Below are 25,570 nucleotides of genomic sequence, written 5' to 3' on the forward strand. Positions count from 1 at the left end.
ATTGGTATAGTCTCAGCCAGGGAAGTGGTCTCTTCTGGAGCTGTGGATGTCTCTGGATTAGTAGAGGTGGCTGCAGTTGTGCTCTCAGGGAGTGAAGTGGTAGGAAGAGCAACAATGGTTGTCCCCTCTACTGTCCTGTTACCAAGTAATGCTGTAGTCTCACCTGGGAATGTGGTCTCTAGAGGAGATGTGGATGTTTCTGCTGTTGCAGAGGTGGCTGCAACTGTCATAATAGACATTGAACTAGCAGGCGGAGTGATTGTGGTTGGCTGTGATGTGGAAGTGCTAATTAGTGTTTTGGACTCAGCTGGGGAGGAGGTTGGACGAGCAGAAGTGGATGTCTCTGCTAACAGAGAGGTAGCTGCAGTTCTAGTCTTAGCTGTGGAAGTGGTCACTGGGGCTTTGGTGGTGGATTCTGCTCGTGTTGTGAGATACGTTGTAGTGGTCCCAGGTTTGTTTGGGATGAGGGAAGCTGCTTCTTTGGTGGTACTCTCTAATGTTGTACTTCTGGTCGTGGTGGTTTTAACCACAGGAGTTGTCTGTGTTGCTGTGCCATTATTATCTTGATTTTGTTCCACTGGCTTAGCAGTCTTCTGGTAGATTATTTCTGTTATTTCATGATCTGTGTAGAGAAACGTATCTCCATTATGCTAGTTTACATAGGTGCTTATATCACATATTGAGTGCAAATCCACGGAATATGCATATCAATAATACATGGTCATTGTGAATATACAGTGTTTGTTTTAGCTAGAACATTCCAATATTTTCTCCCCAGTTGTACATTTCTTCTATCTATGTTTATCACAATTTACATGTAGCATGCATGAGAGATTCACTGCAGAGGTAAAATAACCTGAGCATGCATCCCAGAGCAGGCCACTCATGTCAGTTCACCCAAAACAGCTTTGGGGGGAGAGGAGGAGGAGGAGCAGAATGTCCTTCCTCATAACTTTTAGCCCAGTGGTTCAGGTCCTCCCTTGGGATGTGTAAGACTGACTGTTGCACTGTGGATAAATAAGAAAAGAATCATTTGTGCGGGGGATCTGAGTCCTATTCTCCCACATCCCGGGAGAGTGCTCTAATGAAAAAGATATAGACTCATTCTTATGCATTCTCTCTCTCCCCTCCTATCCCTGCACACTCATTTTATAGGGGCCTAGGTGTCTCTCTGAGGCTCCATGATACAGAGTTATTTTCTAACTGCCTATAAGAGCATCACAGATGTGAGCGCCATTTCTGCATCCAGGCTGTAACTTTTTAAGTTTGAACTTTTAAGTGCCGCTGACTTCAGTGAGACTGCTCAGTTGCTTGAGTGCTTTGTTGAAGAGGGAAGAACTTAGTCACATGTTTAATGTTAAGCACGTGCTGAAGGACTTAAATATTTTACTGAATTGGGGTCTTAGCATTTAATATTTCCTTTTCAAGCTTTCAAAATACTCTTGTAAATGGGAAAAACTACCAAGAAAAATTCAGAGAATTCCTATTTCAATACTTTTTTGTCAGTTTGTATCCCCTTTTCTCCCACGTTTATTTATGTTCGTTAATAAGTTTCAAGAAGATTATTTAACTTCAGTTAAGCAGGCAACATTTTTATAATAAGACAGTCCCATATGTTCTATTTATTCTTTCTTTTATGTTCATATCTCCCTTGTTTCCTATACCCATGGAAAGTCTGCATTTTGCCACCTCTATCCCAAATAATTCTCAATTATTCTAGGTAGAATGAAATATTCATTTTTTAGCCACAAAATATCTCATTCTAATTAGATAAACACTACTAAAAACTGTTTCTTTTACTATGTGACTTCAAAAGGATGACAACCCAGACTCCTCCTGCTTTAAAATGGGTCTGGACTCATGGGGAAGCAAATTCTGCAACTGCAAAGAATACACAAGAGGAAAGCAATGCCCTTACTTGTCAAAGCAGCTGTGGTAGGTGAAAGCGATGTTGTGGTTGTCACAGAGATGGCTACCGTTGTTTCCCCTCTGACAGGAACGCCCAAAGCGGTTGTGGTCTCAGCTGGGGAAGTTGTAAAATGGGCAGATGTGGTTGTTCCCTGTGCTGTAGTGGAAGTGTAAGTTGGTGCAGTCTCAGCAGGGGTAGTGCTGATTGGAGTCATTGTGCTTCTCTCTGCTGCTGTAGCAATGGATGATGTTTTAGTATTCTCAGCAAGAAGAGTGGTGACAGAGGATGCTGCGGGTGTCCCCCGTTCTGTAGTGGTGCCCAAAGCTATTGGGATCTCAGATAGGGAATTGGTCTCCAGTACAGATGTGGATGTTTTAGGAGCTGCTGTGGTGGGAGTCAGCATCACTGTGGTCTCAGCTGGAGAAGTCACCATAACAACCACTGTGGATGTCTCTGATAACGAGGAGGTGACAGCACTTGTGGTTGCGGTGGGATAAGTGACAAGAGAGGCAGCTGTGGTTGTCTCAACTTCTGTAGAGATGCTGGGAATTCTTGTGGTCTCAGAGGGCAAACTTGTCTCAGGATGTACCGTGGATGTCAACGGTAAAATAGAAGTGACTCCAGTTGTGGTCTCAGTGGGGGATGTGGCCACAGGGACTGGTGTGGTGATAGCCAGAGTGGTGGTTGTTTCAACTGGGGAAGTAGTAGGATGGGTGACTGTGGTTGTCTCCTCCACTGTAGTGGCAGTAGTTACTGCTGTAGTCTCTGCAGAGGAACCGGTCTCTAAAGGAGTTGTGAGTGTTTCTGCTATGGTAGATGTCCCTACAGGTGAACTCTTAGGGAAGAAAGTGGTAGGAAGAGGAACCGGGGTAGTTTCTTCCACTGTAGAGGAGCCAGTTATTCCTGAAGACTGAGCTTGGAAAGTAGTCTCTACAGGAGCTGTGGAGGTCTCTAGAATAGTCGAAGTAGCTACAGCCATGCTCCCAGGTAGTGCAGTGGTTGGAGGTGAAGCTGTGGTTGTCTCCTCTACGAAGCTGGAACTCGTTGTTGCTGTAGTCACAGCTGCAGAAGTTGTCTCTACAAGAGTTGTTAATGTTTCTGCTATGGTGGATGTGGTTATAGCTGTGCTCTTATGGGCTGAAGTGGTAGGAAGAGCGACCGTGGCTGTGTCTTCTACTTTAGTGGTACTAGCGATTGCAGTAGTCTCAGCTAAGGAAGTGGTCTTTAGAGTAGCTGTGGAGGTTTGTAGAATAGGAGCTGTAACTGCAGCTGTGCTTTCCAGCTGTGAAATTGTAGGAAGCGGAAGTGTGGTTGTCTCCCTGACTGGAGAGGCAGTAGTTATTGCTGCTGTCTCTGCTAAGGAAGTAGATTCTAGTGGAGCAGTGGAGGTCTCTGGACTAGGAGAAGTGGCTACGGTTGTGCTCTGAGATAATGAAATGGTGGAAAATGCAACCGTGGTTGTCTCTTCTACTATAGTCGTACTAGTTATTGCTGTAGTCTCAGGCAGGGAATTGGACTGCCGAGAAGCTGTGGAGGTCTCTGGAATAAGAGACCAGGCTACTGCGGTGCTTTCAGGAAGAGAAGTGCTAGGAAAGGCAACTGTGGTTGTCTCTTCTAGTGTAGTGGCATTAGTTGTTGCTGCAGTCTCAGCTAGCGAAGTGGTCTCCAGAAGAGCTGTGGAGGTCTTCTGAATAAGAGAAGTGGCTGATGCCATAGTCCCAGGTAGTGAAACAGTAGGAAAGAGAACCGTGGTTGTGTCTTCTGCTGTGCTGGTACTAGATATTGCTGTAGTCTTAGCTACAGACGTGGTCCCTAGGGGAGTGGTGGAGGTCTCTGGTGTAGCAGAGGTGGCTATAGCTGTACTTTCATGGGCTAAAGTAGTAGGGAGAGTAATTGTGGCTGTCTCGCCTACTGCCGTGGTACCAGTTACTGCTGTAGTCTCATTTGGGGAAGAGGTCTCCAGAGCACTGATTGAGCTCGCTGAAATAGTAGAGGTGGCTGCTGCTGTGGTCCTAAGAGGTGTACTGGTAGGAAGAGGAACTGCGGTTGTCTTTTCTCCTTCAGTGCTACTAGTTATTGCTGTCGTTTCGGGGACAGATGTCATTTCCAGGGGAGGGGTGGATTTTGCTCCTACAGTCGTGGTGGCTACAGCTGTGGTTTCAGGTTGTGAAGCTGTAGAAAGGGGAAGTGTGGTTCTCCCCTCTATTGTTGTAGCACTAATTATTGGTATAGTCTCCGCCAGGGAAGTGGTCTCTTCTGGAGCTGTGGATGTCTCTGGATTAGTAGAGGTGGCTGCAGTTGTGCTCTCAGGGAGTGAAGTGGTAGGAAGAGCAACAATGGTTGTCCCCTCTACTGTCCTGTTACCAAGTAATGCTGTAGTCTCACCTGGGAATGTGGTCTCTAGAGGAGATGTGGATGTTTCTGCTGTTGCAGAGGTGGCTGCAACTGTCATAATAGACACTGAACTAGCAGGCAGAGTGATTGTGGTTGGCTGTGATGTGGAAGTGCTAATTAGTGTTGTGGACTCAGCTGGGGAGGAGGTTGGACGAGCAGAAGTGGATGTCTCTGCTAACATAGAGGTAGCTTCAGTTCTAGTCTTAGCTGTGGAAGTGGTCACTGGGGCTTTGGTGGTGGATTCTGCTCGTGTTGTGAGATACGTTGTTGTGGTCCCAGGTTTGTTTGGGATCACGGGAGCTGCTTCTTTGGTGGTACTCTCTAATGTTGTACTTCTGGTCGTGGTGGTTTTAACCACAGGAGCTGTCTGTGTTGTTGTGCCATTATTATCTTGATTTTGTTCCACTGGCTTAGCGGTCTTCTGGTAGATTATTTCTGTTATTTCATGATCTGTGTAGAGAAATGTATCTCCATTATGCTAATTTACATAGGTGCTTATATCACATATTGAGTGCAAATCCACGGAATATGCATATCAATAATACATGGTTATTGTGAATATACAGTGTTTGTTTTAGCTTGAACATTCCAACATTTTCTCCCCAGTTGTACATTTCTTCTATCTATGTTTATCACAATTTACATGTAGCATGCATGAGAGATTCACTGCAGAGGTAAAATAACCTGAGCATGCATCCCAGAGCAGGCCACTCATGTCAGTTCACCCCAAACAGCTTCAGGGGGAGAGGAGGAGGAGGAGGAGAATGTCCTTCCTCATAACTTTTAGCCCAGTGGTTCAGGTCCTCCCTTGGGATGTGGAAGACTGACTGTTGCACTATGGATAAATAATATAAGAATCATTTGTGCGGGGGATCTGAGTCCTGAACCTCCCACATCCCGGGAGAGTGCTCTAATGAAAAAGATATAGACTCATTCTTATGCATTCTCTCTCTCCCCTCCTATCCCTGCACACTCATTTTATAAGGGCCTAGGTGTCTCTCTGAGGCTCCATGATACACAGTTATTTTCTAATTGCCTGTTAGAGCATCACAGACGTGAACGCCATTTCTGCATCCAGGCTGTAACTTTTTAAGTTTGAACTTTTAAGTGCCGCTGACTTCAGTGAGACTGCTCAGTTGCTTGAGTTCTTTGCTGAAGAGGGAAGAACTTAGTCACATGTTTAATGTTAAGCACGTGCTGAAGGACTTAAATATTTTACTGAATTGGGGTCTTAGCATTTAATATTTCCTTTTCAAGCTTTCAAAATACTCTTGTAAATGGGAAAAACTACCAAGAAAAATTCAGAGAATTCCTATTTCAATACTTTTTTTGTCAGTTTGTATCCCCTTTTCTCCCACATTTATTTATGTACGTTAATAAGTTTCAAGAAGATTATTTAGCTTCAGTAAAGCAGGCAACATTTTAATAATACGACAGTCCCATATGTTCTATTTATTCTTTCTTTTATGTTCATATCTCCCTTGTTTCCTATACCCATGGAAAGTCTGCATTTTGCCACCTCTATCCCAAATAATACTCAATTATTCTAGGTAGCATGAAATATTCATTTTTTATCCACAAAATATCTCATTCTAATTAGATAAACACTACTAAAAACTGTTTTTTTTACTATGTGACTTCAAAAGGATGACAACCCGGACTCCTGCTGCTTTAAATGGGTCTGAACTCATGGGGAAGCAAATTCTGCAACTACAAAGAATACACAAGTGGAAAACAATGCCCTTACTTGTCAAAGCAGCTGTGGTAGGTGAAAGCAATGTTGTGGTTGTCACAGAGATGGCTGCCGTTGTTTCCCCTCTGACAGGAATGCCCAAAGCGGTTGTGGTCTCAGCTGGGGAAGTTGTAAAATGGGCAGATGTGGTTGTTCCCTGTGCTGTAGTGGAAGTGTAAGTTGGTGTAGTCTCAGCAGGGGTAGTGCTGATTGGAGTCATTGTGCTTCTCTCTGCTGCTGTAGCAATGGATGATGTTTTAGTATTCTCAGCAAGAAGAGTGGTGACAGGGGATGCTGTGGGTGTCCCCCGTTCTGTAGTGGTGCCCAAATCTACTGGGATCTCAGATGGGGAATTGGTCTGTAGTACAGATGTGGACGTTTTAGGAGCTGCTGTGGTGGGAGTCAGTGTCAATGTTGTCTCAGCTGGAGAAGTCACCATAACAGCAACTGTGGATGTCTCTGCTAACGCCGTGGGATAAGTGACAAGAGAGGCAGCTGTGGTTGTCTCAACTTCTGTAGAGATGCTGGGAATTCTTGTGGTCTCAGAGGGCAAACTTGTCTCAGGATGTACCGTGGATGTCAACGGTAAAATAGAAGTGACTCCAGTTGTGGTCTCAGTGGGGGATGTGGCCACAGGGACTGGTGTGGTGATAGCCAGAGTGGTGGTTGTTTCAACTGGGGAAGTAGTAGGAGGGGTGACTGTGGTTGTCTCCTCCACTGTAGTGGCAGTAGTTACTGCTGTAGTCTCTGCTGAGGAACCGGTCTCTAAAGGAGTTGTGAGTGTTTCTGCTATGGTAGATGTCCCTACAGGTGAACTCTTAGGGAAGAAAGTGGTAGGAAGAGGAACCGGGGTAGTCTCCTCCACTGTAGAGGAGCCAGTTATTCCTGAAGACTGAGCTTGGAAAGTAGTCTCTACAGGAGCTGTGGAGGTCTCTAGAATAGTCGAAGTAGCTACAGCCATGCTCCCAGGTAGTGCAGTGGTTGGAGGTGAAGCTGTGGTTGTCTCCTCTACGAAGCTGGAACTCGTTGTTGCTGTAGATACAGCTGCAGAAGTGGTCTCTACAGGAGGAGTTAATGTTTCTGCTATGGTGGAAGTGGTTATAGCTGTGCTCTTATGGGCTGAAGTGGTAGGAAGGGCGACCGTGGCTGTGTCTTCTGCTTTAGTGGTACTAGCGATTGCAGTAATCTCAGCTAAGGAAGTGGTCTTTAGAGTAGCTGTGGAGGCTTGTAGAACAGGAGCTGTAACTGCAGCTGTGCTTTCCAGCTGTGAAATTGTAGGAAGCGGAAGTGTGGTTGTCTCCCTGACTGGAGAGGCAGTAGTTATTGCTGCTGTCTCTGCTAAGGAAGTAGATTCTAGTGGAGCAGTGGAGGTCTCTGGACTAGCAGAAGTGGCTACGGTTGTGCTCTGAGATAGTGAAATGGTGGGAAGTGCAACCGTGGTTGTCTCTTCTACTATAGTCGTACTAGTTATTGCTGTAGTCTCCGCCAGGGAAGTGGACTCCCGAGAAGCTGTGGAGGTCTCTGGAATAAGAGATGAGGCTACTGCGGTGCTTTCAGGAAGAGAAGTGCTAGGAAAGGCAACTGTGGTTGTCTCTTCTACTGTAGTGGCATTAGTTGTTGCTGCAGTCTCAGCTAGCGAAGTGGTCTCCAGAAGAGCTGTGGAGGTCTTCTGAATAAGAGAAGTGTCTGATGCCATAGTCCCAGGTAGTGAAACAGTAGGAAAGAGAACCGTGGTTGTCTCTTCTTCTGTGCTGGTACTAGATATTGCTGTAGTCTTAGCTACAGACGTGGTCCCTAGGGGAGTGGTGGAGGTCTCTAGTGTAGCAGAGGTGGCTATAGCTGTACTTTCATGGGCTGAAGTAGAAGGGAGAGTAATTGTGGCTGTCTCGCCTACTGCCTTGGTACCAGTTACTGCTGTAGTCTCATTTGGGGAAAAGGTCTCCAGAGCACCGATTGAGCTCGCTGAAATAGTAGAGGTGGCTGCTGGTGTGGTCCTAAGAAGTGTACTGGTAGGAAGAGGAACTGCGGTTGTCTCTTCTACAGTAGAGCTACTAGTCATTGCTGTAGTTTCAGAGACGGAAGTAGGCTCTAGAGGAGAGGTGGATGTTGTTCTTGTGAATACAGCTGTGCTTTCGGGTTGTGAAGCTTTGGAAAGAGGAAATGTGGTTGTCTCTTGAATAGTAGTGGTACTAGTTATTCTTGTCATTTCACCTGGAGACATGGTCTCTACAGAAGAGGTGGATGTCTCTAGTATAGTAGAGGTGTCTGCCGCTGTGGTCCTAAGAAGTGTAGTAGTAGGATGAAGAAGTGTGGTTGTCTTTTCTCCTGTAGTGCTACTAGTTATTGCTGTCGTTTCAGGGACAGATGTCATCTCAAGGGGAAGGGTTGATGTTTCTCCTACAGTCGTGGTGGCTACAGCTGTGGTTTCAGGTTGTGAAGCTGTAGAAAGGGGAAGTGTGGTTCTCCCCTCTATTGTTGTAGTACTAATTATTGGTATAGTCTCCGCCAGGGAAGTGGTCTCTTCTGGAGCTGTGGATGTCTCTGGATTAGTAGAGGTGGCTGCAGTTGTGCTCTCAGGGAGTGAAGTGGTAGGAAGAGCAACAATGGTTGTCCCCTCTACTGTCCTGTTACCAAGTAATGCTGTAGTCTCACCTGGGAATGTGGTCTCTAGAGGAGATGTGGATGTTTCTGCTGTTGCAGAGGTGGCTGCAACTGTCATAATAGACACTGAACTAGCAGGCAGAGTGATTGTGGCTGGCTGTGATGTGGAAGTGCTAATTAGTGTTGTGGACTCAGCTGGGGAGGAGGTTGGATGAGCAGAAGTGGTTGTCTCTGCTAACAGAGAGGTAGCTGCAGTTCTAGTCTTAGCTGTGGAAGCTGTCACTGGGGCTTTGGTGATGGATTCTGCTCGTGTTGTGACATACGTTGTTGTGGTCCCAGGTTTGTTTGTGATCACAGGAGCTGTTGCTTTGATGGTACTCTCTAACGTTGTACTTTTGGTGGTGGTGATGGTAGTGGTTTTAACCATAGGAGTTGTCTGTGTTGTGACATTATTACCTTTATTTTGTTCCACTGGCTTAATGGTTTTCTGGTGGATTATTTCAGTTATTTCACGATCTGTGTAGAGAAATGTATCTCCATTATACTGTTTTATATAAGGGCTTATACCACATATTGAGTGCAAATCCAAAGAATATGCATATCAGTAATATTGTGAATGTACACGGTGTTTGTTTTAGCTTAAACATTCCAAAATTTCTCCCCAGTTGTGAATTTTTCTATCTATGTTTCTCACAATTTACATATAGAATGAATGAGAAATTCAGTCTGCAGTTCCCTCTTGAAATCATTTTTGCATTTTGTATTCACTGGGCATCATTCCTAATTACACTAAAGTTCCCATACACTGCTCCAACAGTGGTTGTAACTATAATTTGCACTCTCTTTAAACCCACTATATTCATAGATTCCAAGGTTGGAGGGGACAACTGTGGTCATCGAGTCCGACCTTCTGGACACCAGAGAACTTCCCGAGAATAACCCCTTTTGAATTAGAGCAGGTCTTAAACATCCTTGATTTTAAAATTACCAGTGATGGAGAATCCACATCAACCCTTGGTATATTTTTCCAATAGTTGATTATTTTCACCTTTAAAAATTTACATTTTTTCCCTTCTGAATTTGTCTAGCTTCAACTTCTAGCTATTGGGTCTTGTAATACTTTTGTCTGCTAGATTAAAGAACTTATTATCAAATATTTGTTCCTAAGGCAGGTCCTTACACATCATTATCAAGTCACTCCTTAACCTGCTGATTCTTAAAGTACATAGTTTGAGGTCCTTGAAAGCATCACTATAATGCATATTTTTTAATCTTTTAATCATTCTCTGTGCTCTTCTCTGAACCCTCTCCCATTTATCAACATCCTTCTTGAATTGTGGACACCAGAACTGGACAAAATATTCCAGCAACAGCCCTGTACAGAGGTAAAATAAACTGAGCATGCCTCCAAGAGGAGGCCACTCAGTTGAGTTCACACAAATCAGCTTTGGTGGGAGAAGAGGAGGAGGAGAAATTCCTCCTCCATAATCTTTAGCCCAGTTGTTAGGGTCGTCAGCTGGATGTGGAAGACAAACTGTTGCACTGAGGCTAAAGAAAGTCATTTGGGCAGAGGATCTGGACTCTGTGTCTCCCACATCCTGGGTGAGTGCGCTAAACCAAAGGGTATAGAATCACCCTTGTGTGCTCTCTTTTCTCCTCCCTCCTGTCCTCTTTCATTGTATAGGATTCTAGGTGACTAACTCTGGTTTTGTGAATCGCAGTGATTTCTTAACCACCTGTAAGAGCATCACATTGTTTAACTCCATTTGTGCATCCAAGCTTTGAGTTTTTAAGTTTTAGTTGTTCAGTTCCATTAACTTTAGTGAGACTGCTCAGTTACACACACACTGAAGAACTTGTGTCTTCTTGAATTGGGGCCTTAGTTCTTAATATTTTCATTTCAAGTTTGCAAGAAGATGTTGTAAATGAGAAATAACTACCAAGAAAAATTCATAGAATTCCCATTCCAATACCCTTTTTTATCAGTTTCTAACCCCTCACTCGTCCATATTTATCGATGTTAACGAACAACTTTAAAGGGTTTTATTAAGCAGTCAACATTATTATAATAAAAAACTTCCATATGTTCTATTTCTTCTTTCTTTTAGGTTCTTATCTCCCTTGTTTCCTATACTCTGGGAATTTCTACATTTTGCCACTTGAAATCCAAACAATATCCATCTGTCCTAGGTAGCATGAAACATTCATTTTTGCTATCCTCAAAATACCTCAATTCTAAATGGATAAACTCTCAAAAATGTTTAGTTTGAGTCTTCAAAAGGATGACCACCCAAGAACCTGCTGGTTAAAATGGGTCTAGACGTATGGAGGAGAAAATTCTGCAACTACAAGGGCTACCCAAGAGGAAAACAATGCCCTTACTTGTCAAAGCAGCTGTGGTAGGTGAAAGCGATGTGGTTGTCACAGAGATGGCTGCTGTTGTCTCCCCTCTGATAGGAACGCCCAAAGCGGTTGTGGTCTCAGCTGAGGAAATTGTAAAAAGGACAGATGTGGTTGTTGCCTGTGTTGTACTGGAAGCATAAGTTCTTGTGGTCTCAGCAGGGGTAGTGGTGATCGGAGCCGCTGTGCTTCTCTCTGATTCCGTAGCAAAGGATGATGTTTTAGTAGTCTCAGCGAGAACAGTGGTGACAGGGGATGCTGTGGGTGTCCCCCGTTCTGTAGTGGTGCCCAAAGCTATTGGGATTTCGGATGGGGAATTGGTCTCCAGAGCAGATGTGGATGCTTTAGGAGCTGCTGTGGTGGGAGTCAGTGTCAATGTGGTCTTAGCTGGAGAAGTCACCGTAACAGCAACTGTGGATGTCTCTGCTAAAGAGGAGGTGACAGCACTTGTGGTTGTGGTGGGATAAGTGACAAGAGGGGCAGCTGTGGTTGTCTCAGCTTCTGTAGAGATGCTGGGAATTCTTGTGGTCTCAGAGGGCAAACTTGTCTCAGCATGTACCGTGGATGTCAACGGTAAAATAGAAGTGACTCCAGTTGTGGTCTCAGTGGGGGATGTGACCACAGGGACGGGTGTGGTGATAGCCAGAGTGGTGGTTGTTTCAACTGGGGAAGTAGTAGGATGGGTGACTGTGGTTGTCTCCTCCACTGTAGTGGCAGTAGTTACTGCTGTAGTCTCTGCAGAGGAACCGGTCTCTAAAGGAGTTGTGAGTGTTTCTGCTATGGCAGACGTCCCTACAGGAGTACTCTTAGGTAATGAAGTAGTAAGAAGAGCAATGGTACTAATTATTCCTGTAGTCTCAGGAGGAGAAGTGGTCTCTAGAGGTGCTGTGGAGGTCTCTGGAATAATAATTGTAGCTACAGCTGTGCTCTCAGATAGTGAAATGGTAGAAAGGGCAACTGTGGTTCTATCCTCTAATGTAATTGTGCTGGGTGTTCTTGTAGTCTGAGCTGGGAAAGTGGCCTCTAGCAGAGGAGTGGAGGTCTGTAGTACAGAAGAGGTGGCAGTGGCTGCTGCACTCTGAGTTCGTGTAGTAGTAGAAAGACTAATTGTGGTTGTCTCACCTACTGCCGTGGTACCAGTTACTGTTGCAGTCTCATCTCGGGAAGCGGTCTCCAGAGTGCTGGTGGAGGTCTCTCTAATAGTAGCGTGAGTTCTTATGGTCTCAGCAGGGGTAGCGGTAATTGGAGTAACTGTGCTTCTCTCTGCCGCTGTAGCAATGGGTGCTGTTTTAGTAGTCTCGGCAAGAACAGTGACGACAGGGGATGCTGTTGGTGTCCCCTGTTCTCTAGTGGTGCCCAAAGCTACTGGGATCTCAGATGGGGAATTGGTCTCCAATACAGATGTGGACGTTTTAGGAGGTGCTGTGGTGGGAGTCAATGTCATTGTGGTCTCAGCTGGAGAAGTCACCATAACAGCAACTGTGGATGTCTCTGCTAAAGAGGAGGTGACAGCACTTGTGGTTGCGCTGGGATAAGTGACAAGAGGGGCAGCTGTGGTTGTCTCAGCTTCTGTAGAGATTCTGGGAATTCTTGTGGTCTCAGAGGACAAACTTGTCTCAAGACGCACTGTGGATGTCAATGGTAAAATAGAAGTGACTCCAGTTGTGGTCTCAGTAAGGGAAGTGGCAACAGGAGCTGGTGTGGTGATAGCCAGTGAAGTGGTTACTTCAATTGGGGAAGTATTTGGAAGGCCAACTGTGGTTTTCTCCTCAGCTGTAGTGGTTCTAGGTAATTCTGTAGTCTCTGTTAGGAGAGTGGTCCCTAGAGGAGCAATAGATGTCTGTGGAAAAGAAGAGGCAGCTGCTGCTGTGCTCTGAGGTAGTGTAGTAGTAGGAAGACTAATTATGGTTGTTTCTTCTAATGTTGTGCTACTAGTCATTGCTGTAGTTTGAGCTGCAGAAGTCGTCTCTATTGGAGAGGTGGAGGTTATTCCCATGGTAGAGGTGGCTGCAGCAGTGGTTTCAGGATGTGAAGTGCTAAGGAAGGGAAGGGTAGTTGTCCCTTCTATTGTAGAAGTACTAATTATTGGTGTACTCTCAGCTGGGGAAGTGATCTTTAGCGTAACTGTGTTGGTCTCTGGCGAAGTTGACGTGGCTATAGCTGTGCTCTCTGGTAGGGCTGTCACAGGAATGGGTACAGCAGTTGTCACCTCTATTGTAAAAGTACTAGTTATTGCTGTAGTTTCAGCTACAGAAGCTCTCTGGAAAGGAGAGGTGGGTGTTTCTGTTGTGATAGAGCTGGCCATAGCTGTGCTTTCGGCTTGTGAAGTTGCAGGGAGGGAAAGTGTGGTTATCACTTCAGCTCCAGTGGTACTAGTTATTGTTGTCCTCTCTGTTGGGTTTGTGGTTTCTACAGGAGTTGTGGAGATCTCTGGAAATGTTGAGGTGGCTGTAGCTGTGCTCCCAGGTTCTGAAGTTGTCAGAAGGGGAAGTGTGGTTGTCTCTTCACTTCTACTACTACTACTCATTGCTGTAGTTTGAGCTGCAGAAGTCATCTCTAGAGGAGACATGGGGGTTATTTCTATGGTAAAGGCAGCTGAAGGAGTGGTTTCAGCTTGTGAAGTGCTGAGAAGGGGAAGAGTGCTTGTCCATTCTGTTGTAGAAGTACTAATTATTGGTGTAGTCTCAGCTGGGGAAGTGGTATTCAGTGTAACTGTACTTCTTTCTGGAGCAGTTGATGTGGCTGTGGCTGTATCTGTGCTCGCAGGCAATGTTGTTGCGGGTTTAGGAACAGTGGTTGTCACCTCTATTGTAGAAGTACTAGTCATTGCTGCAGTTTGAGCTGCAGAAGTCGTCTCTAGAGGAGAGGTGGAGGTTGTTCCCAGGGTAGATGTGGCTGTAGCAGTGGTTTCAGACTGTGAAGTGCTAAGACGGGGAAGAGTGCTTGTCCCTTCTACTGTAGAAGTAGTAATTATTGGTGTACTCTCAGCTGGGGAAGTGGTCTCTTGCAGAACTGTGGTTGTTTCTGGAGCAGTTGAGGTGGCTGCAGTTGTTCTTTCAGGTTGTGAAGTTGCAGGGAGGGAAAGTGTGGCTGTCACTTCTGCTCCAGTGTTACTAGCTATTGTTGTCCTCTCTGTTGGAGTTGTGGTTTCTACAGGAGTTGTGGAGGTCTCTGGAAATGTTGAGGTGGCTGTAGCTGTGCTCCAAGGTTCTGAAATTGTAAGAAGGGGAAGCATGGTTGTCTCTGCACTTCTAGTGCTACTGGTCATTGCTGTAGTTTGAGCTGCAGAAGTTGTCTCTAGAGGAGAGGGGGAGGTTATTCCAATAGTAGAAGTGACTGCAGCACTGGTTTCAGGTTGTGAAGTGCTAAGAAGGGGAAGAGTAGTTGTCCCTTCTATTGTAGAAGCACTAATTATTGGTGTAGTCTCCGCTGGGAAAGTGGTCTTTAGCGTAAGTGTTGTGGTTTCTGGCACAGTTGAGGTGGCTAGAGCTGTGCTCGCAGGCTGTGTAGTCCTGGGATTAAGAAGCATAGTTGTCTCCTCAATTGTAGAAGAACTAGTTATTGCTGTAGTTTCAGCTGCAGAAGTTGTCTGGAAAGGTGAGGTGAATGTTTCTGCTGTGGTAGAGCTGGCTATGGCTGTACTTTCGACTTGTGAAGTTGCAAGGAGGGAAAGTGTGGTTGTCATTTCAGCTCCACTGGTACTAGTTATTGTTGTCCTCTCTGTTGGGGTTATGGTTTCCACAGGAGTTGTGGATGTCTCTGGAAAAGTTGAGGTGGCTATTTCTGTGCTCCCAGGTTCAGAAGTTGTCAGAAGGGGAAGTGTGGTTGTTTCTTCACCTCTAGTGCTACTGGTCATTGCTGTAGTTTGAGCTGCAGAAGTCGTCTCTAGAGGAGATGTGGAAGTTGTTCCCAGGGTAGATGTGGCTGCAGCAGTGGTTTCAGCTTGTGAAGTGCTAAGAAGGGGAAGGGTGCTTGTCCCTTCTACTGTAGAAGTACTAATTATTGGTGTACTCTCAGCTGGGGAAGTGGTCTCTTGCAGAACTGTGATTGTTTCTGTAGCAGTTGAGGTGGCTGCAGTTGTTCTTTCAGGTAGTGAAGTTGCAAGAGGGGAAAGTGTGTTTGTCACTTCAGCTCCAGTGGTACTAGTTATTGTTGTCCTGTCTGTTGAGTTTGTGGTTTCTACAGGAGTTGTGGAGGTCTCTGGAAATGTTGAGGTGGCTGTTGCTGTGCTCCCAGGTTCGAAAGTTGTCAGAAGGGGAAGCGTGGTTGTTTCTTCACTTCTAGCGGTACTAGTCATTGCTGAAGTTAGAGCTGCAGAAGTCGTCTCTATTGGAGAGGTGGAGGTTATTCCCATGGTGGAGGTGGCTGCAGCAGTGGTTTCAGACTGTGAAGTGGTAAGAAGGGGAATGGTGCTTGTCCCTTCTACTGTAGAAGTACTAATTATTGGTGTACTCTCTGCTGGGGAAGTGGTCTCTTGCAGAACTGTGGTTGTTTCTGGAGCAGTTGAGATGGCTGCAGTTGTGCTTTCAGGTTGTGAAGTTGCAAGAAGGGAAAGTGTTGTTGTCACTTCAGCTCCAGTGGTACTAGTTATTGTTGTCTTCTCTGTTGGGGTTGTGGTTTCTGCAGGAGTTGTGGAGGTCTCTGGAAAAGTTGAGGTGGCTTTTTCTGTGCTCCCAGTTTCGGAAGTTGTCAGAAGGGGAAGCGTGGTTGTTGCTTCACTTCTAGTGGTACTAGTCATTGCTGTAGTTTGAGCTGCAGCAGTCGTCTCTAGAGGAGAGGTGGAGTTTATACCCATGGTAGAGGTGACTGCAGCACTGGTTTCAGGTTGTGAAGTGCTAAGAAGGAGAAGGGTTGTTGTCCCTTCTATTGTAGAAGTACTAATTATTTGTTTAATCTCAGCTGGGGAAGTGGTCTTTTGCGTAACTGTTGTGGTTTCTGGTGCAGTTGAGGTGGCTATAGCTGTGCTTGCAGGCAGTGTAGTCGTGGGATTAAGAAGAGTGGTTGTCTCCTTGATTGTAGAAGTACTAGTTGTTGCTGTAGTTTCAGCTGCAGACATTGTCTGGAAAGGTGAGGTGGATGTTTCTGCTGTTGCAGAGCTGGCTATAGCTGTGCTTTCAGCTTGTGAAGTTGCAAGGAGGGAAAGTGTGGTTGTCACTTCAGCTGCAGTGGTACTAGTTATTGTTGTCCTCTCTGTTGGGGTTGTGGTATCTACAGGAGCTGTGGAGGTGTCTGGAAAAGGTGAGGTGGCTATTGCTGTGCTCTTAGTTTCTAGAGTTGTCAGAAGGGAATGCGTGGTTGTCTCTTCACTTCTAGTGCTACTAGTCATTGCTGTAGTTTGAGCTGCAGAAGTCATCTGTAAAGGAGAGATGGAAGTTATTCCTATGGTAAAGGTGTCTGCAGCAGTGGTTTCAGGTTGTGTCCTTGCAGAAAGGGGAAGTCTCATTGTCTCTTCAGTTGTAGTGGTACTAGTTATTGCTGTCGACTCTGCTGGAGGTATGGTATTTACAGGAGATGTGAATGTCTCTGCATCTGTGGCTGCAGCTGTGGTCTGAGATAGTGACATGCTAGGAAGAGCAACGATGGTTGTCCCCTCTACTGTCCTATTACCAAGAAATGCTGTAGTCTCACCTGGGAAAGTGGTCTCTATAGGAGATGTGGACGTTTCTGCTGTTGCAAAGGTGGCTGCAATGGTCATAACAGATGTTGAACTAGCAGGCAGAGTGATTGTGGTTGGCTGTGATGTGGAAATGCTAATTAGTGCTGTGGGTTCAGCTAGGGAGGAGGTCGGAAGAGCAGAAGTGGATGTCTCTGCTAACATAGAGGTAGCTGCAGTTTTAGTCTCAGCTGTGGAAGTTGTCACTGGGGCTGCGGCTGTGGATTCTGCTCCTGTTGTGAGATACGTTGTTGTGGTCCCAGATTTGTTTGTGATCACAGGAGCTCCTTCTTTGGCGGTACTCTCTAACGTTGTACTTTCGGTCGTGGTGGTTTTAACCACAGGAGTTGTCTGTGTTGTTGTGACATTATTATCTTGATTTTGTTCCACTGGCTTAACGGTCATCTGGTAGATTATTTCTGTTATTTCATGATCTGTGTAGAGAAATGTATCTCAAGTATACTTTTATATATATATGTTCTTACACCACATATTGAGTGTGTATCCAAGGAATATATATACTGATAATATATCATCAGTGTTTACATACACAGAGTTTTCTTTACCTTTGAAGATTGCAGCGTTTTCTCTCCAGTTCTGATTTTTTTCCATCTATATTTCTCACAACTTACATGTTGAACATATATAAGAGAGTCATTCTGTAGTTTGCTCTAGAATACTTTCTCCATTTCCTATTCTCTGGACCTCATTCTCAGTTACACCAACGAATCTATACACTACTCTTGCAGTGGTTGTAACTGTAGTTTGTCCTCTCATTCATAGCTTGATACATTGCAAGGCCAGAAGGGACCACTGTGATCAATTAGTCTGACCTCCTGTAGGCCATAGAACTTCCCCAAAATAATTCCTTTTGAAATAGAGAATAAGTTAAATAAAAAAAAATCTAACCTTGATTTTAAAAGTGCGAGAGGTGTTGTATCCACCACAACTCTTGGTAAAATTTTCCAAAGGCTAATTATTCTAGTTTTTTTAAATGTACACGTTTTTTCCCATCTGGATTTGTCTAGGTTCAACTTCTAGCTGTTGGATCTTGTGATACTTTAATTTGCTCTAGAGCCGTTTATCGAATATTTGTTCCCAAGGCAGGTTCTTATAGATTGAGGATTGACTTGACCACAACCTTTTCTTTGTTAAGCTGAATAGATTTTGCTCACTGAGTCTATCCTACTAATTTTTAATCACAGTCTGGGCTTTTCTCTTACCCAATCCAGTTTATCAACATCCTTCTTGAATTCTGGGCACCGGAACTGGACACAATATTCCAGCAACAGTTGCACCAACGCCAAATACAGAAGTAAAATAACCTGAGCATGCCTCCTGGACTGGGTCCCTCGGGTGCATTCACACAAAACAGGTCTTGCGAGGGACAGCAGGAGGTCCTCCCTCATAACTTTATAGCTCTGTGGTTCGGTTACTCACTTGGGATGTGGGAGACATACTGTTATGCTCTGGATAACTAATTGAAGAGTCATCTAGGCCCAGGGACTGCATCCTGGATCTTCCCCATCCTGGCTAACATGCACTTGCGTGCTCTCGATCTTCCTATCTCTCTCTGAGTTATTTGGGCCACAGAAAAAGGAAAGGCGCACGAGAACAACTCTATATCATTCTAAGGTACCCCCTTCCCCTCATTCATTATATAACAGCCTACGTACCTAACTCAGGCTTTGTGAATCTCAGTGACTTCCTAACTGCCTAAAAGTTTGGTGAGGTGACACTCAGCCTCACCACGCCTAACTCCTTTTGTGCATTCAGACCATATTTTTTTAAGCATGAGTAGTCAGTCCCACTGACATCAGCAAGACTACTCACTTGCTTCAGTGCTTTGCTGAAATGGGATAGACTTAATCATATACTTAATGTTAAGCACATACTCCATTTCAAGTTTATAAGCAATTACTGTAAATGAGAAAAAGGTACCAAGAAAAATTGGGACAATTGCCATTCCAATCCCTTTTTTATATCAGTTTGTATCCCCTCCCACTCACATGATTCTGTTAACTAACAACCTGAAAGATGGGTTGAGATGAGCAAAAACCTTCATTAATATTCCCATCTGTTCTCTTTATTTTTTCTTTTATGTTCGCCTTTCTCTTCTTTCCTATATATATGAAAATTCTAAATTTCATTGCATATATGCCAAATAATATCTGGCTACTGTAGGTAGCAGGACACCTTCACTTTTGCTGTATTCAAAATACCTCTATTCGAACAAGATAATAATACTCAGAAACAATTTGTTTCTTTGAATCTCAAAGGATAAACAAGAGGAAAATAATGCCCTTACTTGTCAACGCAGCTGTGGTCGGTGAAAGTGATGTTGTGGTCGTCAAAGAGATGGCTGCTGTTGTGTCTCCTCTGATAGGGATGCCCAGAGAGGTTGTGGTCTCAGCCAGAGAAGTTGTAAAAAGGGCAGCTGTGGTTGTTCCCTCTCGTGTAGTGGAGCTGTAAGTTGTTGTGGTCTCTGTAGGGGTAGTGGTGATTGGAGCTGCTGTACTTCTCTCTGCTGCTGTAGCAATGGGGGATGTTTCAGTAGTCTTGGCGAGAACAGTGGTGACAGGGGATGCTGTGGGTGTCCCCAGTTCTGTAGTGGTGCCCAAAGCTATTGGGATCTCAGATGGGGAATTGGTCTCCAGAGCAGATGTGGATGTTTTAAGAGCTGCTGTAGTGCGAGTCAGTGTCACTGTGGTCTCAGCAGGAAAAGTCGCCACAATAGCAACTGTGGATGTCTCTGCTAAAGAGGTGATGACAGGAGTTGTGGTTGCAGTTTTCCTCTCTGTTGGGGTTGTGGTATCTGCAGGAGTTGTGGAGGACTCTGGAAAAGTAGCGGTGGCTGTAGCTGTGCTCCCAGGTTCTGAAGTTGTCAGAAGGGGAAGCGTTGTTGTCTTTTCACTTCTAGTGGTACTAGTCATTATTGTACTTGGAGCTGCAGAAGCCGTCTCTAGAGGAGAGGTGGAGGAGGTTATTCCCATGGTAGAGGTGGCTGCAGCAGTGGTTTCAGGATGTGAAGTGCTAAGAAGGGGAAGAGTTCTTGTGCCTTCTACTGTAGAAGCACTAATTATTGGAGTACTCTCTGCTGGGGAAGTGGTCTCTTGCAGAACCGTGGTTGTTTCTGGAGCAGTTGAGGTGGCTGCAGTTGTGATTTTAGGTTGTGAAGTTGCAAGAAGGGAAAGTGTGGTTGTCACTTCAGCTCCAGTGATACTAGTTATTGTTGTCCTCCTTGTTGGGGTTGTGGTTTCTACAGGAGTTGTGGAGTTCTCCGGAAAAGCTGAGGGGGCTATTTCTGTGCTCCCAGGTTCTGAAGTTGTCAGAAGGGGAAGCGTGGTTGTCTCTTCTCTTCTAGTGCTACTGGTCATTGCTGTAGTTTGAGCTGCAGAAGTCGTATGGAAAGGTGAGGTGGATGTTTCTGTTGAGGTAGACCTGGCTATAGCTGTGCTTTCGGCTTGTGAAGTTGCAGGGAGAGAAAGTGTGGTTGTCTCGTCATTTCCAGTGGTACTAGTTATTGTTGCCCTCTCTGTTTTGGTTGTGGTTTCTGCAGGAGTTGTGGAGATCTCTGGAAATGTTGAGCTGGCTGTAGCTGTGCTCCCAGGTTCAGAAGTTGTCGGAAAGGGAAGCATGGTTGTCTCTTCACTTCTAGTGCTACTAGTCATTGTTGTAGTTTGAGCTGCAGAAGTCATCGCTAGAGGAGACGTGGAGATTCTTCCTATGGTAGAGGTGGCTGCAGCACTGGTTTCAGATTGTGAAGTGCTAAGAAGGGGAAGAGTGCTTGTCTCTTCTATTGTAGAAGCACTAGTTATTGGTGTACTCTCTGCTGGGGAAGAGGTCTCTTGGAGAATTGTGGTTGTTCCTGGAGCAGTTGAGGCGGCTGCAGTTGTGCCCTCAGATTGTGAAGTTGCAGGGAGGGAAAGTGTGGCTGTCTCGTAATTTCCAGTGGTACTAGTTATTGTCGTCCTCTCTGTTGGGGTTGTGGTTTCTACAGGAGTTGTGGAGGTCTCTGGAAAAGTTGAGGTGGCTGTAGCTGTGCTCCCAGGTTCTGAAGTTGTAAGATGGGGAAGCGTGGTTGCCTGTTCCCTTCTACTGCTACTGGTCATTGCTGTAGTTTGAGCTGCAGAGGTCATCTCTAGAGGAGACGTGGAGGTTCTTCCTATGGTAGAGGTGGGTGCAGCACTGGTTTCCGATTGTGAAGTGCTAAGAAGGGGAAGGGTGGTTGTCCCTTCTACTGTAGAAGTAGTAATTATTGGGGTACTCTCAGCTGGGGAAGTGGTCTCTTGCAGAACTGTTGTTGTTTCTGGAGCAGTTGCAGGTTGTGAAGTTGCAGGGAGGGAAAGTATGGTTGTCACTTCAGCTCCAGTGGAACTAATTATTGTTGTTCTCTCTGTTGGGGTTTCTACAGGAGTTGTGGAGGTCTCTGGAAACATTGAGGTGGCTGTAGCTGTGCTCCAAGGTTCTGAAACTGTAAGAAGGGGAAGCATGGTTGTCTCTTCACTTCTAGTTGTACTAGTCATTGTTGCAGTTTGAGCTGCAGAAGTTGTCTCTAGAGGAGACGTGGAGGTTCCTCCTATGGTAGAGGTGGCTGCAGCAGTGGTTTCAGCTACTGAACTGCTAAGAAGGGGAAGAGTGCTTCTCCCTTCTACTTTAGAAGTAGTACTTATTGGTATACTCTCATCTGTGAAATAGGTCTCTTGCAGAACTGTGGTTGTTTCTGGAGCAGTTGAGGTGGCTGCAGTTGTGCTTTCAGGTTCTGAAGTTGCAGGGAGGGAAAGTGTGGCTGTCACTTCTGCTCCAGTGTTACTAGCTATTGTTGTCCTCTCTATTGGAGCTGTGGTTTCTACAGGAGTTGTGGAGGTCTCTGGAAACGTTGAGGTGGCTGTAGCTGTGCTCCAAGGTTCTGAAATTGTAAGAAGGGGAAGCATGGTTGTCTCTGCACTTCTAGTGCTACTAGTCATTGCTGTAGTTGGAGCTGCAGAAGTTGTCTCTAGAGGAGACGTGGAGGTTCCTCCTATGGTAGAGGTGGCTGCAGCACTAATTTCAGGTTGTGAAGTGCTATGAAGGGGAAAGATAGTTGTCCCTTCTATTATTAGAGTACTAATTATTGTTGTATTCTCAGCTGGGGAGGTGGTCTTTAGTGTAATTGTCGTGGTTTCTGGTGCAGTTGAAGTGCCTATAGCAGTTCTCGCAGGCAGTGTAGTTGTGGGATTAAGAATAGTGGTTGTTGTGACCTCTATTGTAGAAGTACTGGTTATTGCTGTAGTTTCAGCTGCAGAAGTTGTCTGGAAAGGTGAGGTGGATGTTACTGTTGTGGCAGAGCTGGCTATAGCTGTACTTTCGGCTTGTGAAGCTGAAGGGAGGGAAAGTGTGGTTGTCACTTTAGCTCCAGCGGTACTAATTATTGTTGTCCTCTCTGTTGGGGTTGTGGTATCTACAGGAGATGTGGAGGACTCTGGAAAAGTAGCGGTGGCTGTAGCTGTGCTCCCAGGTTCTGAAGTTGTCAGAAGGGGAAGCGTGGTTGTCTCTTCACTTCTAGTGGTACTAGTCATTATTGTACTTGGAGCTGCAGAAGTTGTCTCTATTGGAGAGGTGGAGGAGGTTATTCCCATGGTAGAGGTGGCTGCAGCAATGGTTTCCATTTGTGAAGTACTAAGAAGGGGAAGAGTTCTTGTGCCTTCTACTGTAGAAGCACTAGTTATTGGTGTACTCTCAGCTGGGGAAGTGGTCTCTTGCAGAACCGTGGTTGTTTCTGGAGCAGTTGAGGTGGCTGCAGTTGTGCCTCCAGGTTGTGAAGTTGCAGGGAGGGAAAGTCTGGTTGTCACTTCAGCTTCTGTGGTACTAGCTATTGTTGTGCTCTCTGTTGTGGTTGTGGTTTCTACAGGAGTTATGGAGGTCTCTGGAGAGATTGAGGTATCAGGAACTGTGCTCCCAGGTTCTGAAGCTGTCAGAAGGGGAAATGTGGTTGTCTCTTCACTTCTAGTGCTACTAGTCATTGGTGTAGTTTGAGCTGTAGAAGTCTTCTCTAGAGTAGAGGTGGAGGTTATTCCTATGGTGGAGGTGGCTGCAGGAGTGGATTCTGGTTGTGATGTTCTGAGAAGGGGAACGGAGGTTGCCTCTTCTGTTGTAGAAAAATTAATTATTGGTGTACTCTCGGCTGGGGAAGTGGTCTCTTGTAGCACTGTGGTTGTTTCTGGAGCAGTTGAGGTGGCTGCAGTTGTGCTTTCAGGTTGTGAAGTTGCAGGGAGGGAAAGTGTGGTTGTCACTTCAGTTCCAGTGGTACTAGTTATTGTTGTCCTCTCTGTTGAGTTTGTGGTTTCTACAGGAGTTGTGGAGGTCTCTGGAAACGTTGAGGTGGCTGTAGCTGTGCTCCCAAGTTCTGAAGTTGTAAGAAGGGGAAGCGTGGATGTCTCTTCACTTCTAGTGGTACTAGTCATTCCTGTAGTTTGAGCTGCAGAAGTCGTCTCTAGAGGAGACGTGGAGGTTCTTCCTATGGTCGAGGTGGCTGCAGCACTGGTTTCAGGTTGTGAAGTGCTAAGAAAGGGAAGGATGGTTGTCCCTTCTATTATAGGAGTACTAATTATTGTTGTATTCTCAGCTGGGGAGGTGGTCTTTAGCATAATTGTCGTGGTTTCTGGTGCAGTTGAGTTGGCTATAGTTGTATTCGCAGGCAGTGTAGTCGTAGGATTAAGAATAGTGGTTGTTGACACCTCTATTGTAGAAGTACCACTTATTCCTGAAGTTTCAGGTGCAGAAGTTGTCTGAAAAGATGAGGTGGATGTTTCTGTTGTGGCAGAGCTGGCAATAGCTGTGCTTTCGGCTTGTGAAGCTGCAGGGAGGGAAAGTGTGGTTGTAACTTCAGCTCCAGTGGTACTAGTTATTGTTGTCCTCTCTGATGGAGTTGTGGTTTCTGTAGGAGTTGTGGAGGTGTCTAGAAATGCTGAGGTGGCTGTAGCTGTTCTCCCAGGTTCAGAAGTTGTCGGAAGGGGAAGCGTGGTTGTCTCTTCACTTCTAGTGGTACTGGTCATTGCTGTAGCTGGAGCTGCGGAAGTTGTCTCTATTGGAGAGGTGGAGATTATTCCCATGGTAGAAGTGGCTGCAGCAGTGGTTTCGGATTGTGAATTGCTAAGAAGGAGAATGGTGCTTGTTGCTTCTACTGTAGAAGTACTCATTATTGGCGTACTCTCTGCTGGGGAAGAGGTCTCTTGCCGAACTTTGGTTGTTTCTGGAGCCATTGAGGTGGCTGCAGTTGTGCCTTCAGGTTGTGTAGTTGTAAGAAGGAGAAGTGTGGTTGTCACTTCAGCTCCAGTGGTACTACCTATCATTGTCCTCTCTGTTGGGGTTGTCGTTTCTACAGGAGTCGTGGAGATCTCTGAAAAAGTTGAGGTGTCAATTTCTGTGCTCCCACGTTCTGAAGTTGTCAGGAGGGGAAGCGTGGTTGTCTCTTCTCTTCTAGTGCTACTGGTCATTGCTGCAGTTTGAGCTGCAGAGGTTGTCTCTTTTGGAGAGGTGGAGGTTATTCCCATTGTAGAGGTGGCTGCAGCAGTGGTTTCAGGATGTGAAGTGCTAAGAAAGGGAAAGGTGCTTGTCCCTTCCACTGTAGAAGTGCTAATTATTGGTGTACTCTCAGCTGGGGAAGTGGTCTCTTGCAGAACTGTGGTTGTTTCTGGAGCGGTTGAGGTGCCTGCAGTTGTGCTTGCAGGCTGTGAAGCTGCAGGGAGGGAACGTGTGGTTGTCACTTCAGCTTCAGTGGTACTAGCTATTGTTGTGCTCTCTGTTGAGGTTGTGGTTTCTACAGGAGTTGTGGAGGTGTCTGGAAAAGGTGAGGTGGCTGTAGCTGTGCTCCAAGGTTCTGAAATTGTAAGAAGGGGAAGCATGGTTGTCTCTTCACTTCTAATTGTACTAGTCATTGCTGTAGTTTGAGCTGCAGAGGTTGTCTCTAGAGGAGACGTGGAGGTTCTTCCTATGGTCGAGGTGGCTGCAACACTGCTATCAGTTTCTGAAGTGCTAAGAAGGGGAAGGATTGTTGTCCCTTCTATTATAGCGGGACTAATTATTGTTGTATTCTCAGCTGCGGAGGTGGTCTTTAGCGTAACTGTCATGGTTTCTGGTGCAGTTGAGGTGGCTATAGCTGTACTCGCAGGCAGTGTAGTCGTGGGATTAAGAATTGTGGTTTTTGTCACCTCTATTGTATAAGTACTGGTTATTGCTGTAGTTTCAGGTGCAGAAGTTGTCTGGAAAGGTGAGGTGGATGTTTCTGTTGTGGTGGAGCTGGCTATAGCTGTGCTTTCGGCTTGTGAAGCTGCAGGGAGGGATAGTGTGATTGTCACTTCAGCTCCAGTAGTACTAGTTATTGTTGTCCTCTCTGTTTTGGTTGTGGTTTCTGCAGGAGTTGGGGAGATCTCTGGAAACGTTGAGGTGGCTGTAGCTGTGCTCCCAGGTTCGGAAGTTGTCAGAAGGGGAAGCGTGGTTGTCTCTTCACTTCTAGTGGTACTGGTCATTGCTGTAGTTTGAGCTGCAGAAGTTGTCTCTATTGGAGAGGTGGAGGAGGTTATTCCCATGGTAGAGGTGGCTGCAGCAGTGGTTTCAGGATGTGAAGTGCTAAGAAGGGGAAGAGTTCTTGTGCCTTCTACTGTAGAAGCACTAGTTATTGGTGTACTTTCTGCTGGGGAAGTGGTCTCTTGCAGAACCGTGGTTGTTTCTGGAGCAGTTGAGGTGTCTGCAGTTGTGCTTGCAGGTTGTGAAGCAGCAGGGAGGGAAAGTGTGGTTGTCACTTCAGCTCCAGTGGTACTAGTTATCGTTATCCTTTCTGTTGGGGTTCTTGTTTCTACAGGAGTCGTGGTGGTCTCTGAAAAAGTTGAGGTGGCAATTTCTG

The 25,570-nt window shown here is 45.6% G+C and overlaps 1 protein-coding gene across 1 annotated transcript in view; it reads right to left on the minus strand.

The window, feature by feature from the left end:
• MUC16 (mucin 16, cell surface associated) overlaps positions 1 to 25,570 on the minus strand; it is a 103,310-nt gene that overhangs the window by 37,901 nt on the left and 39,839 nt on the right. Inside the window, exons 5-9 of the mRNA XM_030540805.1 lie at positions 15,489 to 15,656; positions 11,169 to 11,771; positions 6,952 to 7,067; positions 6,051 to 6,121; positions 2,991 to 3,096 (exon numbers count right to left, since the gene is read on the minus strand). Coding sequence (XP_030396665.1) covers positions 2,991 to 3,096; positions 6,051 to 6,121; positions 6,952 to 7,067; positions 11,169 to 11,771; positions 15,489 to 15,656 — 1,064 coding nt within the window. The remainder of the gene's footprint in view (positions 1 to 2,990; positions 3,097 to 6,050; positions 6,122 to 6,951; positions 7,068 to 11,168; positions 11,772 to 15,488; positions 15,657 to 25,570) is intronic.

Source organism: Gopherus evgoodei, chromosome 22 (genome assembly GCF_007399415.2).
Source record: "Gopherus evgoodei ecotype Sinaloan lineage chromosome 22, rGopEvg1_v1.p, whole genome shotgun sequence".
Lineage (NCBI taxonomy): Eukaryota > Metazoa > Chordata > Testudines > Testudinidae > Gopherus > Gopherus evgoodei.